The sequence below is a fragment of the Haliotis asinina genome, chromosome 8 (genome assembly GCF_037392515.1).
Source record: "Haliotis asinina isolate JCU_RB_2024 chromosome 8, JCU_Hal_asi_v2, whole genome shotgun sequence".
NCBI classification, from domain to species: Eukaryota; Metazoa; Mollusca; class Gastropoda; order Lepetellida; family Haliotidae; genus Haliotis; species Haliotis asinina.
Window position 1 is genome coordinate 54,425,871 of NC_090287.1, and position 15,480 is coordinate 54,441,350.

At 41.2% G+C, this 15,480-nt stretch overlaps 1 protein-coding gene across 2 annotated transcripts in view; it reads right to left on the reverse strand.

Annotated features, from left to right (window-relative positions):
• Nucleotides 1-13,398, reverse strand: part of LOC137295438 (calmodulin) — a 28,967-nt gene extending 15,569 nt beyond the window's left edge. Inside the window, exon 1 of one of the 2 annotated variants that reach the window (XM_067826807.1) lies at nucleotides 12,973-13,398. In XM_067826807.1, the coding sequence (XP_067682908.1) occupies nucleotides 12,973-12,975 (3 nt within the window). In that variant the 5' untranslated portion in view covers nucleotides 12,976-13,398. The remainder of the gene's footprint in view (nucleotides 1-12,972) is intronic. The other variant, XM_067826806.1, reaches the window with a different exon arrangement.
• Nucleotides 13,399-15,480: the final 2,082 nt, after the last annotated feature.

The window sequence follows — 15,480 nt, forward strand, 5'->3', positions numbered from 1 at the left end:
AGGTACGTGCATCATGTGCGATTCAATGTTATTGAAGGTAAAGAAGTATTACCAAGAAATACCAAATGAGTTGCCAGTGGCAGCAGAGTACATTGAAATGCACCTTGCCTGTAAGTGAGGTACATTGAAAATAATAGAAGGGCGCTTGACCAATCAGAAAACGACATTTTTGTGTGAGGTCAAGAGACAGAACTTCGAATACAAATTCGCCTTTGTTATAAATGTCGATTCAACATCACTGTATACGAGGCAAAAAGCGTCCAAGATTTGCATTACTGCCTCCGACACAAAGCTGAAGTGCCCTGATACAGATCAAAGCGACATTGATTGCGACGTAAAGATATGGGGAATATGTGTCCAAAATTACTAGTCTCAGTGGACATACACACACGTTTCTCTTCCTTCCCTTACACAGACACACACAGACACAGACAAGCACACAGCGACACAGACAGACAGACAGACAGACAGACAGACAGACACACACACACACACACACACCACCTTGGCTTCTAACTGACAAACATTCACAAATAGTCATGATATTCCTACTTAACTTATTTAATTTTGTCATTTTGTTATCTTAATCTCATCATCATATCATTGTTTCTCAGCATGTAACTTTCTTTGATGCTTTGTTTTCCCACCTTTGCTATTCTTGTCGCAGTACAGATATTCATCTCAAGCTCAGACACTTCATGAAACAACAAGCTACAGAGATTCTCTAACCTTTTAGTGTTAATTAAGATAAAATCAACACAGCATTATCCACATTCATGTATAATCGAAACACAAATCGATGTTTATAATTACATGGCATTACGATATTCATTAGCAATATTCATGTGTCAGTTCCAAACATTAATGACAGATGCTGTTTCTGAAAGGTGAGGGTATATGTATCTTATCTAACGATCTACTTCCACTTTCAGTATCAGTCTTGACATTTATATACCTGACGTAAACATTTTTCCCATTCGACTGACCCAGTCAGCCGTAACCGCAAGTTAGGGTTCCGTGTACCGGGATGAGCCTGGGAAACCAAATCTACAAAACAGTAATTTCTCTGTCTGTCTGATGTTCCCAGCGTAACCGAGAACATTCCCTCGACAACCTGTTATTAAATCCCACAACTCCCATACATCTTGTCACGCGAATAAATACCAAGGATGCGTTGGCAACATCATCATCGCTTTACACCCCTACCATTATCTTCGTCTTCACGGCGACCTGCTACGCGTTCACGTCAAGTTCGACATCAGTCAGTATGTACTGCACTTACTCGCACGTATCAGCCATGTCTGACAGTATGTACTGCACTTACTCGCACGTATCAGCCATGTCTGACGTGAGGGGGAGGAAGTATGTCGTGAATATCCCAGTACCGGGTTATGGCAGGGCGGGAGGCTGGGTAAGCAGTTGTGAATACCTCCTGTCTCCAGGGACGCCAAGTGCATGTCGTGTTGCCGACTGATTGCTACCTGGAACCTCCCTCTGCCAATAATTCCGTTACCATTTACATTCTCAAGCCACACGAAGTCACTTAAGCAATGTCCCTCTGGTTTACAAAGGACTCTATGTTCCCGGCAGTTTGTCACTTTGAAAGTCTCTTCTAAAGGCCCGTGTGCTTATGTGACTTTTGGAACGACATGTAAGTGTAAGGTGTCTAATGTCTGTAGGTGTCCGTCCATGCATAATAGGATCTCTGTGTGGGCATGCATTCATGTGAGGCTGAACGCTTCCTACATATAACCGCGGTATATATACTCGAATTATATCTTGTCTCTAAAATGGGCATATTTACAGAAAAAAAACCCTTTCACACACATACATACATACACACACACACACACACACACGCAAACACACAGAGGGAGAGAGAGGGAGAGGGAGTTTGTGTGTGTGTGTTTGTGTGTGCGTGAGAGAGGGTATTAACACGCTGATATGTCTGCTTGTGAGTTTTCACGCGTCTCTGTGCAGAGAAACAGTGCATGTAAAATGTCACGTTTCTTTATGCAAGAAACTATGTGCCTGTGTGAGGTAATATAGATCGATGACATGCCACGTTTCTTTATGCAAGAAATCACGAGCCTGTGTGCCCGTTTTGACGCACAGAAGCGCGTTTGTAATATGTGTTTGCAACTATGCAACACACCGTGAGTTTGATCATGAATGTTCATCTGCATAGTACGGGCGGTAGCCCAGTGGTTAAAACGTTCGAAGATCCGGGTTTGATTCCCAACATGGATAAATAAAATATGTGAATATTTGATGTCAACATGGCGTTGTCTATACCTACGCACCTTCGTAATCCTACGTTGTGTTGGCATCGTACCCCGATTCATATCATGGAACAAACCATTATTCCGAGGGCGGTGGGGAAAGCGGTTGCTCGTCGCCCTGGAAGTCGCTCGAATCCCCGCATGAGTACATTGTGTGAAGCCCACTTATGGTGTCCTTCGCCATGCTCTCGCTGGCGTAAAAACTCACTCACTCATCTGCACAGTGATCTTTCCCTGCACAATAACCAGGTTTTGAAGAAGAAAGATCGCCAACAATCCAAGTTCACAAAAGAAATAAAGCTGAGATATACCTTTTCATATTTACGCAATATTGATCACTGATGCATAGAGTGCATCGTATGTGCATTCATGCATGCAGTGTTGGTTCTCCTAAAGGGAAGCACAGACACCAAACAGATCGCAGTTGTCAGTTGACAATACAGTAGCACATCGATTACAGAAGTATAATGTTCCTAATGTGTAACATGCACATGATGTTGAAGATGGTCAACACGCAAACTGGCTGTCCACCCGACTTGTTCGAACCCATACAAATTAAATCAAACAGCTAATGACAACCCTAATTTTGCAGACACCATCTCTATGACTATGCATTCGGAAAATCTTTAAGCAATTTAGAGTTACAATGTTGACAGTTGATGCATAAATGCAAGAAAAGATACATACACATTTGTGTGTGTGAAAGAAAAAGAATATCAGAGACAGAGAGTGAAAGACTGAGAGAGTGAAAGAAAGTGAGTGAGTGAATTCAGGTTTACGCCACTTTAAGAAATATTCCAGCAATATCACGACAGAGGAATCGAACACGGGTCTTTGGCATGACGAGTGAACACTTTGACCACAAGACTACCCTCCGTCCCACATTACACAATGTTATCCAATCCTAAAATGGACACTGAAATATACTCAGTGATGCTGTGAAGTAGGTTCGTCATTTAGGTAAAACCGGTACCTTTCATTTGTCACATCCCTGAAAGTGTATATTAGCTTTATCGCCCCTAATATCCTCTCAAAAAGGCTTACAAGCAACACAGTATTCGTGTAGATATCGGTGTCGTCAATACGTCTAAATCGAAGATACATATAGGCAGTCTACGACAACGACTTATCTAATTTTGACGTCCTTTTTGTTCTCAACTCCCTTGGGGATGTCCATGTCATCATTTGTAGTTTAAGGAGAATTCAGTGTCACTGGAAAGTTCAACTGAAACTAGAAATCCCATTTCCACCAATCCACCAGAGAGCCGATGACATTATAGATGGTCATTCTGAACAGTGCATATGGAGTTCAGAGAATAATAAAAACTAAAATAATAAATTATCTGAGAATTCGTAGATGTTATTGTGCTATGGTGTGAAGATTGTTGGTGGTTGATCCAGAATACATAAATAGAAAATACTGCCATTCCACTTCTCAAGGTTAATACGTATACACAGTAGAGACTACATATGTATACACAATGCAGACTCGACACGTATTCCATGAATATACGAGTCTCCACTGTGTATAGGTGTAGGGTCTCCACTGTGTATAGACATAGGGTCTCCACTGTGTATAGGTGTAGGGTCTCCACTGTGTATAGGTTTAGGGTCTCCACTGTGTGTACATGTAGGGATTCCACTGTGTATAGGTGTAGGGTCTCCACTGTGTATAGATATAGGGTCTCCACTGTGTGTACATGTAGGGATTCCACTGTGTATAGGTGTAGGGTCTCCACTGTGTGTACATGTAGGGATTCCACTGTGTATAGGTGTAGGGTGTCCACTGTGTATAGATATAGGGTCTCCACTGTGTGTACATGTAGGGATTCCACTGTGTATAGGTGTAGGGTCTCCACTGTGTGTACATGTAGGGATTCCACTGTGTATAGGTGTAGGGTCTCCACTGTGTATAGATATAGGGTCTCCACTGTGTGTACATGTAGGGTCTCCACTGTGTATAGGTGTAGGGTCTCCACTATGTGTACATGTAGGGATTCCACTGTGTATAGGTGTAGGGTCTCCACTGTGTGTACATGTAGGGTCTCCACTGTGTATAGGTGTAGGGTCTCCACTGTGTGTACATGTAGGGATTCCACTGTGTATAGGTGTAGGGTCTCCACTGTGTATAGATATAGGGTCTCCACTGTGTGTACATGTAGGGATTCCACTGTGTATAGGTGTAGGGTCTCCACTGTGTGTACATGTAGGGATTCCACTGTGTATAGGTGCAGGGTCTCCACTGTGTATAGATATAGGGTCTCCACTGTGTATAGGTGTAGGGTCTCCACTGTGTGTACATGTAGGGATTCCACTGTGTATAGGTATAGGGTCTCCACTGTGTATAGATATAGGGTCTCCACTGTGTATAGGTGTAGGGTCTCCACTGTGTATAGGTTTAGGGTCTCCACTGTGTGTACATGTAGGGATTCCACTGTGTATAGGTGTAGGGTCTCCACTGTGTATAGATATAGGGTCTCCATTGTGTATAGATATAGGGTCTCCATTGTGTATAGGTGTGGGGTCTCCACTGTGTATAGGTGTAGGGTCTCCACTGTGTGTACATGTAGGGATTCCACTGTGTATAGGTGTAGGGTCTCCACTGTGTGTACATGTAGGGATTCCACTGTGTATACATGTAGGGTTTCCACTGTGTATAGATATAGGGTCTCCATTGTGTATAGATATAGGGTCTGCATTGTGTATAGGTGTAGGGTCTCCACTGTGTATAGGTGTAGGGTCTCCACTGTGTGTACATGTAGGGATTCCACTGTGTATAGGTGTAGGGTCTCCACTGTGTATACATGTAGGGTTTCCACTGTGTATAGATATAGGGTCTCCACTGTGTATACATGTAGGGTTTCCACTGTGTATAGGTGTAGGGTCTACACTGTGTATAGGTGTAGGGTCTCCACTGCGTATAGATATAGGGTCTCCACTGTGTGTACATGTAGGGTTTCCACTGTGTATAGGTGTAGGGTCTCCACTGTGTATAGGTGTAGGGTCTCCACTGTGTATACATGTAGGGTTTCCACTGTGTATAGATATAGGGTCTCCACTGTGTGTACATGTAGGGATTCCACTGTGTATAGGTGTAGGGTCTCCACTATGTGTACATGTAGGGATTCCACTGTGTATAGGTGTAGGGTCTCCACTGTGTATAGATATAGGGTCTCCACTGTGTGTACATGTAGGGTCTCCACTGTGTATAGATATAGGGTCTCCACTGTGTGTACATGTGGGGATTCCACTGTGTATAGATATAGGGTCTCCACTGCGTATAGATATAGGGTCTCCACTGTGTGTACATGTAGGGATTCCACTGTGTATAGATATAGGGTCTCCACTGTGTATAGATATAGGGTCTCCACTGCGTATAGATATAGGGTCTCCACTGTGTATAGGTATAGGGTCTCCACTGTGTGTACATGTAGGGATTCCACTGTGTATAGGTATAGGGTCTCCACTGTGTATAGATATAGGCTCTCCACTGCGTATAGATATAGGGTCTCCACTGCGTATAGATATAGGGTCTCCACTGTGTATAGATGTAGGGTCTCCACTGTGTGTATATGTAGGGATTCCACTGTGGATAGGTATAGGGTCTCCACTGGGTATAGATATAGGGTCTCCACTGCGTATAGATATAGGGTCTCCACTGTGTATAGATATAGGGTCTCCACTGTGTGTATGTGTAGGGATTCCACTGTGGATAGGTATAGGGTCTCCACTGTGTATAGATATAGGGTCTCCACTGTGTGTACATGTAGGGATTCCACTGTGTATAGGTATAGGGTCTACACTGTTCACCATTGAAACCCTATATCTGCACACCTTGAAGGCCTAAGTCTCTACACCACCTAGACCTAAATCTGTACCCCATGGAGACCCTATGTCTGCACAACATGGAGAAACTATATATGTACATTATAGTGACCTAAATCTGTACATTATGAAGGCCTAAATCTGTACACCACGGAAACTGTATGGATTTACACAAAGGGGACATTGTATTTGGACAGCATATAGACCCTGTACATGTTCATCATGGAGATCCTATGCCTGCACACTATGGAGACCGTGTGCGTATACCGTGGAGGTCCTGCATTTGTACGCCATGGAGACCCTTATGTCTTTACACGATGGAGACTCTATGTCTGTACACCATGGAGACCCTATGCCTGTACACCAAGGAGACCCTATGTCTTTACATCATGCAGACCCGGCATTTACACACCATTGAGGTCATGTTTCTATAAATAGAGGAGACCAAATATATAGAGCATAGATACATTATATATATCTACACCGTTAAGACACTACAGCTTTAAATCATACAGACCCTATATACACATATCACGGAGATCCCATATCTCTGAATCATAGAGACCTATATATCTACAACGCCAAGACATTTCAGCTTTAAACCATACAGACACTATATACACATATCACGGAGACGCTTTATCTCTGAGTCATAGAGACACTTTATACCTACATATACCTACCTTTATACCGCCAAGACACTACAGAACTACACAGAGAATCCACATAGAGATGTCACGAAGACACTCTGTTCTCAACGTGTAGATGGACATGCTACAATGTCGACGTTAACAACTACACGACATCACCTGCAGGTGATTTAAAGGAAGCTCCGTTCCCTATGATGGGAAATCACGTCTTGTTTGATGCATGATTTAAACCAGCATATGCAAATAAATTATGTTTATTCAACAGATTACAACACGTGCCAAGGTCGGACAACCCGAAGCGACCTTCGCTTAACGGTATCGCGTCGCTTCGCATCGCTGACGCCTCGAGCGTTGGAAGTTCATATGACCCCCGAGAAGGGCTCTGACCCCTACTTACGAATATTATGCCCGGGCATTATCACATGGAATATCATCCATCTATGAAATGCATCACCAGTGCAGCCATTTGTACACACAGTTACTCTCACAGCGAGACAATTAGACAATTACAAACACTTAGTCCCTCTAATGGGAACATAGTAATAGGTTCAAGCATTGCCGAGCAAAACGCAGGGTGCTGTGTGGAGATAAGCCCCAGGCTTGCTGTAGCTAGCTCCAGGATGCTCTGCAAGGATGCTGAGACAGTTTTATGAACATGATATCTCCCCATAATCATCTGGGCATAGCTAGCCTCAAAGCTCGACGCTGATTGCTAACGGTAATTGCGACCGTGTGCTACAAGTTACAGCAGCATCCTGTGAGACTTTTCTATACCTTTAGGTATTTCTTACAAACACTCTGAGAGAAGGTGTAGAGGCTGACGAAGAGCGTTCCACATATATATGTACGCGAGATTATAGTTACACATTATGCTCAACTCAGTTTTGTTTTGCGGGTTTCGTTGCATTTAAAAAAAAAGAGAATATGCGAATTGGTTTTGTCTTTTAACATATTCTGAATTTCGTGTGATAACGATGTAAAAATAATATTACAGTTCCTAATCGATATTTCCCATCGAGCGAAACCTAGTTTTTATATTAAATATTCATTTGCCGCACTCACATTAATTAATATTACCGGTTGGCCAGGATAGAAATTCTCACACTGCGGAAGCATATTTTCCATTACGCATGTATATAATGATGAAGTTATTGGTCAAACATACGATATAGGTTGTCACCCTTTCGGAGAATTTCCAGTATGCAATTAGTGGAAAAGTTTGGTTTTCGGATTTTCAACTCTGAGCGAATGCATTTTTTATTTATTCTATTAATATTTGTATGGACAAATTGATGAAAATATTATTTTAGAACGGAAGAGATCAATATTGTTTAACTGAAGAGACCACGATGCGTTTAGTCAGGTAGCTAGCAATTTAGATGAACTGACAGACAGGTAATATATTATCTCAAAGGTATAGATCAGTTGTATATGCATAATTGTGTTATGCTTACTTTAGAACTGCTGCACAAATGAACTGACAGACACAGACTGCATCATGTTTGTTGAACAAAGCAAATATTCCTAAAATGAAAATAGATAAATATGCCCCCCTTCCCACCCCATCACCCCAAAAGCGAAAGTAAACTAAGCTATTGACGTTATCTTTGCAGTTATTTCGGCTACCGTTTACACCCTTACAACGATATGGTCATGTTTGTTGTGTTCTTTTGATAAAGCCCAGTCTCAAGTTTGTTCTTTCTTTGATGAACCGAAAGGCGTTTAAAACAGCACATTAGATCCATGCGACATACATATAGACGTGTTGCGAGATAGTGGACAATTACACCAATACGCTTGCATGCAAGTTGGATTGAAAGTAAACGTGTTTATCAAAGTCCACTCAAAGGCATGACATGTTCACTGGTTGACCTCAATTTACCATACACAATCACGGACATCGTTTAAGCTAGAACTGGTATTAAACGATGAGGTGTAAGATAAGGCATGTGTCTTTTTCTTCATACGTATGGGATTGTAAGCTAACCCCTCGCTTTTTATAGCCCGTTCAACTCCTGATTAATTCATAGATGATATTTTGGTGGCCTGTGCACTTTCTCACAACACTGGGACGTGGCTTTATTATTTATGTTAATATGTTTCATATTCATATCATCATTAGCAGTTACAGGGCTCTTGCAATAATGGCACCATAGCGTTCTATCAATAATAATGATAACCGCTTTACTTTCCCAGATTTATTCCAATTTAAACTAAAAACGTATTATGATGCAGATTATCAGTTAGTAATCTCTCCCTAGACTAAACATAGCCGGATTAAGATTATCTATTGTATAGAGGATATGGTGTAGATAATAGCTATTGCTATCTCAGTTTACTACTGACGGGGCTTCTTGGTGATTATCTGTTGTATAGAGGATATGGTGTAGATAATAGCTATTGCTATCTCAGTTTACTACTGACGGGGCTTCTTGGTGATTATCTGTTGTATAGAGGATATGGTGTAGATAATAGCTATTGCTATCTCAGTTTACTACTGACGGGGCTTCTTGGTGATTATCTGTTGTATAGAGGATATGGTGTAGATAATAGCTATTGCTATCTCAATTTACTACTGACGGGGCTTCTTGGTGATTATCTGTTGTATAGAGGATATGGTGTAGATAATAGCTATTGCTATCTCAGTTTACTACTGACGGGGCTTCTTGGTGATTATCTGTTGTATAGAGGATATGGTGTAGATAATAGCTATTGCTATCTCAGTTTACTACTGACGGGGCTTCTTGGTGATTATCTGTTGTATAGAGGATATGGTGTAGATAATAGCTATTGCTATCTCAGTTTACTACTGACGGGGCTTCTTGGTGATTATCTGAAGACAGCTAAAGTCTGCTGCAGCTAAATATGTTAGCAAGACCACAGGGCTACTCACTCCTGTGTTTAGCCCAATAGGAGGTATATAGGTTAAATATTCCCCCGCACATTTCATTATCAGTCATACATTAGTGCATAGCATTATCTGTTATACAATAGTCTTTGTACTCACTGTTATATAGCATTATCTGTTATAGACCGGACTTTGTAGTCACTGTTATATAGCATTATCTGTTATACACCAGTCTTTGTACTCGCTGTTATATAGCATTATCTGTTATACACCAGTCCTTCTATTCATTGGCATATAGCATTATCTGTTAAAGACCGGTCTTTGTACTCACTGTTCTGTATATCATTATCTGTTATACATCAGTTTTTGTACTCACTGTTACATAGCATTAGCTGCTATACACCAGTCTCTGTACTCACTAATATATAGCATTATCTGTTATACTCCAGTCCTTCTATTCACTTTTACAGAGCATTATCTGTTATAGCCCAGTCTTTGTACTCAGTGTTACATAGCATTATCTGTTATACACCGGCCTTTGTACTCACTAATATATAGCATTATCTGTTATACTTCAGTACTTCTATTCACTGTTACATAGCATTATCTTGAACGTCAGTCTTTGTACTCACTAATACATATCACTATCTGTAATACATAAATCTTTGCATTCACTGTTACATAGCGATGTTGTTAAACATCAGTCTTTGTATTCTGTGTTACATAGCTTTATCCGTTATACGTCGGTCTTAAGTTTTGTACTAACTCGTACATAGCATTTTCTGGTATACATCAGTCGTTGTATTCACTGTTACATAGCATTATCTGTTATACATCAGTCTTTGTATTCACTGTTACATAGCATTATCTGGTATGCATAAGTGTCTGTACCCTTTGTTACATAGCATTATCTACAATACATAAACCATTGTATTCAATGATTTATAGCATTGTCTGTTATACATCGATCTTTGTATTCGCTGATGCATAGCATTATCTGTCATATGTCAGTCTTTGTACTCTCTTTTACTTCGCAATATCTGTTATACATCAGTTTTTTATTCACTGTTACATAGAACTTTCTGTCCTTCATTAGTCTTTGCATTCACTGTTACACAGCATTATCTGTTACATGACATTCGTGTAATCACTATTACATAGCATTATCTGGAATACATCAAGTTTTGTATTCATTGTTACATAGCTTCGTGTGGTATCCGGCAGTCGTTGTACTTACTCTTGCACAGCATTATCTTGTACACGTCAGTTTATGTACCGCTATTAAACAGCATTATTTATGATACATCAGTCCTTGTGCTCACTTCTGTGAAACATTCTCTGTTACACGAAGTAGGCGTATTTGTATAACCCCATTCCAGTTCCTGGTGATCCCCTCCCTCCCTCTGACCCTGCCTTGTGACATGGACCCTTGTTGTCTCTACTATAGGAAAACCTCAAATTTACACTGTCAGATACATAGAATCCCCAGTATGCCAGTCCGTTGGGGAACCGACAACCTTTGTTATAGTGCCCTCCCTCAACCTATCCAAAGCCGTATCCCCCTCCTTTTTCGTCCTCGGTATCCCCACACTGTCTGTAAACCGAAACTCGCTGGGACAGTATTCTCTGTATTCCACGCATCTGCGCAATCTGGCCTGTGGCTCGGTACGGTATACATACTCTCTCTGATACAATACACTCAGTTATCTGGCATTCTCTGCATTGAAAACCCCCGTGTAATACAAGATTCACTGAAATCCATTCTCGGAGGGTATTTATCCTGTTATTTATTTATGTTCTTTTCGAATAACGCATTTGTAAAAAAAACCCCCAAAACCCAAACAAAACAACATTAAACTGTTAAGCTGAAGAAAAGCGACAATGCCCAATGTTTCAACTAGACATCACATTTGCCAGACTTTAACCCAAAAGACATACAGTCAAACATTATCAGGCCTAAAGCAAAGTTTGTATTGGAATAAATTCTGAAATTCTTGGAATAGTTGACCGGAGTATTTGCTAGGTGTTACCGTGTCTACAAGACTGTTAGCAGAACAACGTGGAACTGTCAACCTCCAGCCTGATATTAAATCGGAGTAAATATTTTCACGTGGCCTTGGACGGATAATCATGGCCGTTGTGTTATAGATCATTGTGTAGGTGTTTCTTTGCGCTTGACAATGTATCACGTAGTCTGTATGTGTGTGCAGGGAGAGAGTGCGGGTCTTGGACAGGATGCATGAACTGTAGGACAAGTGCAGTGATACAAAGACAATGTTAGAGGATAAAAGGATAGGATGCATGAATGCGAGGACAGGTGCAACAATGCGTGGTTGGGATGCAATGAACAAAAGAAAGGATACTGGGACAATGTACATAGATACAAGAAAAGGGTACAGTAAGACTAGGAAGCGGTTCAAGGATACAAGGACGGGGTACAAAGGATAGTAAGACAATGTGCAACATACTAGGGTAGAGTACAATAATACTAGGACAAGGTTCAAGGATACCAGGATAGTGTACAAGGATACTAGTATAGGTTACGATAAAATACTAGCACAAGGTTCAGTGATGAAAGGACGGGGTACATAGGATACTAGGATAGTCTACAAGGATACTAGGGTAGGGTACAATAATACTTAGCAGAGCACAGTGATATCACTACAGGGGTAAGGGTTCTAGGACAGGGTAAATATTTCTAGGACAGGGTACAATCATACTTGGGTGGGGTGCATTAATCCTAGGTCAAACTACAAGAATACACGGACACTGTACAAGGACAGTCGGAGAGGATACAATACTAGGACAGAATGCATTACTCGTATAGGACGCAGGAGTATCAGGACAGAATTCAGCAACAGTGGTAGAGGACGCCAGAATACATCCAAGGACATGATGCAGTATTACTTTGAATGATACAACGCTAGGAAGGCACACATCAGCAATAGGAATAAATGCAAAGGTTCTAATACTATTCAAAAGTACAACACTATTAGGACACTTGTTCTTGTCCTGTTGAGTCCCCATGACGCCATCGTTGGCGGAGATGACGCATTAAAGTCATCACTAATTTGACGCCTAGTTATGGTATGATTCCAGGAACGATCTAAAATGTATCGAATAGCGTATGAATTTGGTAACCTGACATATCTCCACTTTCTTCTTGAGAAGGCTTTTAAATTCAAGACATCAAACAAACCGACTATTTGTTTTTAAATTTGAAGATCCCCAATATCATCTCCTGTAGTTAGGCTTTTAGTTTTACTAACACGAGCACCACGTTTGCAATTGTTCAGCAGAAGCTCAACACGAACTGCCACGGCTAACCCTGAAATATGCATAGAAGATAACAGTGACAATGACTCACCATTGTGGGTTAAGTCCTTTAAGTGTCGCTAGCGACGTAGTCCGAGAGTGACACCGCCGTCGACTGTTTGCTACTGCGACACTACGAGAGCGTTAGGATGACGTGTGGCTGTCTCTCAGTCGGCAGCTTGTGCTTCCCACAGTAGTAGCGTCTGTCCAGAGCGTGGCAGCGAGGCACTTGGTAGCGCTAACGCTGAGAGCACGTCCAAGGCAGGACCCTCGTGCCGTGAGTCACGCGGCAAAGCTTGTAGGTTTGCCAGACAAGCACAGGATCAGGCAGCCTATCGATCAAACATCAACCTTCGCTTTACGAACACTTCGTTTAAAGGACATTGTCGGACGTACTACTTATTTCAGCTGAATAATAACGATCACTGAAGATGACTTGAATTGATCTTTCGTAATCCATGCTTGTCCTAAGGGACGACTAACGGGATCGGGAGGTCAGATTCGTTGACTTTGTTGACACGTGTCATCGTATCCCAGTAGCTTAGATCGTTGCTCAGTTTGCTGATCAGTGGATTGTCTGGTCCAGACGCGATTGCATCCAGACCGCCGCAATAGAGCCCGAATACTGCTGAGTGCTGCGCACAACCAACTTACTCACTCACTCACTCACTTCTTATCATATTTTTTGTACAAAATATGTATACCTCTTTTGGGATGTATTTGTTCGGAATGGGTGTATTCTTTGAAGCAGCTGACGTTTTATCCGTTTTACGCGTTATGATATTACTACAGTGGAAGCCGACAAAACGGCACCTGTCCAATCCGGCATAAAATCTTAGTCCCATCCATAGCTTGTACATTTACCATTAGCGCTACAATCCAGCACTTTGTCTAAACCGGATTATATCTTCAGTCCCAGTGAGTGCCGGTTAAGACAGCTTCCACTGTATATTGAACTCGGTTTGAATAAAATGAATGTAATCTGTAGAGAAATTGTCTTGAATTTGTAAAGCATTATTTTATTGTTAAACGTAAGAAGCAACTTTTCCTGTTATGTACTTGTTGGCTGTTTCATGAAAAAATAATTTTATAATAAATTTGATCAATAATCAAAAGAGCGACAGTCAATCCAGTGATTGACATCAACATGATGGGGATACGATTATGTGTATTGACCGAATCAGCGAGTATATTTACCTGTTGTTGTGAAACGCTTCTCGCCACAAGCATGGTGTGATTAAGATTATTTCTAATGAGAGTCTTCACAGATTCCGCAAAAAGGCAAAAATATTATTTTCCCAAACCTTTCCTTCACGCGACCTTGGCATGCTAATTGCTAACCTAACGTATGTTAGTTTTTGTGATGAATTCGTACCTTAATGACTGTGCGCGGGTACAAACAGGTGAGAGACATTTTCTGCTGCAAATTACCAATGCACGTGGAACATATGCAAGCATTTGTTGGGGCACCTCAGTTTGTTACTGCTTCGTTCTGATACTGAATACCATCCTCGTATCCTTGGGGTCAGGTAGCCCAGTAGATAAAGTGTTCCTCGCATTTCTGAAGCTCATTTTGGATGTCCCTCACCGTCATATTGCTGAGATATCGCCAAATAAAAACCCTAATTACACTCTTACTCATACTCTTTAACTGCACAAATCTTCCTCCATGGGGATGTAAAACCGCCAGAGGGTGAGTAATGTTTTATGCCGCTATCAGCAAATTTGAAGGAGCAGCACGTCATGAAATTGACTTCACAGATTGTACTGGCATTGCGGCAGACGACCCGGATGTTGTATAATTTGGATTCTTTAACACCGACATATTGACACTTACCATCCTGGCAATATCCAGAGAGAGCTTGTTAATTCCAACACGATACATAAAGTGGAGACGATGTCCGATTTATCGAAACCGAATGCTGTAACTAAAACAGAATATTTAGCCATTAAGACAGCGATGCCACGAACAATGACTATAGAAAATATACAACCTTATTTAACTGTAGTTAAACAATGCACATCCAAGGAGTGGTTTATTCAATGGTCATGGATGTACAGGGATATTGGTATTCCATCTATCAAACCTCATCCCACAACATGTTAACTATAGACGTTGCGATTATGTAATTAATTGTTTGTTTAAACTGTACACTTTCATTTTGCTGGTTTATTTGAACAAATCTCTTGTATATCTAATTGTGACTTTGCTTATACCCGCGAATATCCACATTAGAACTGATCGTCAGAAACCCACGATCTGCACATGAATGCTTTGGTTTAGAAACGTCATTTAGCGAAAATGGCGACGTTGCGTAGAGCTGAACAAGGAATCCATTAATTATCTTTGGTTCGAATCCCTAGATTGTGATTTTCGGTTTGCCAACACCATGATCATATTATCACTGTTCACTATGGCAGAGTGACCCTCTCTAATTCATGCAGTCAAAAAAACGGTGCGTAAACGGGCAAAAGTTTAATCCCTTAATCCCAGCTGGTTTCAGTTTGTTTTGGTTTATTTCGGAAAGGACCCTTGAACATCCGTGCAAGATGTGGCCCT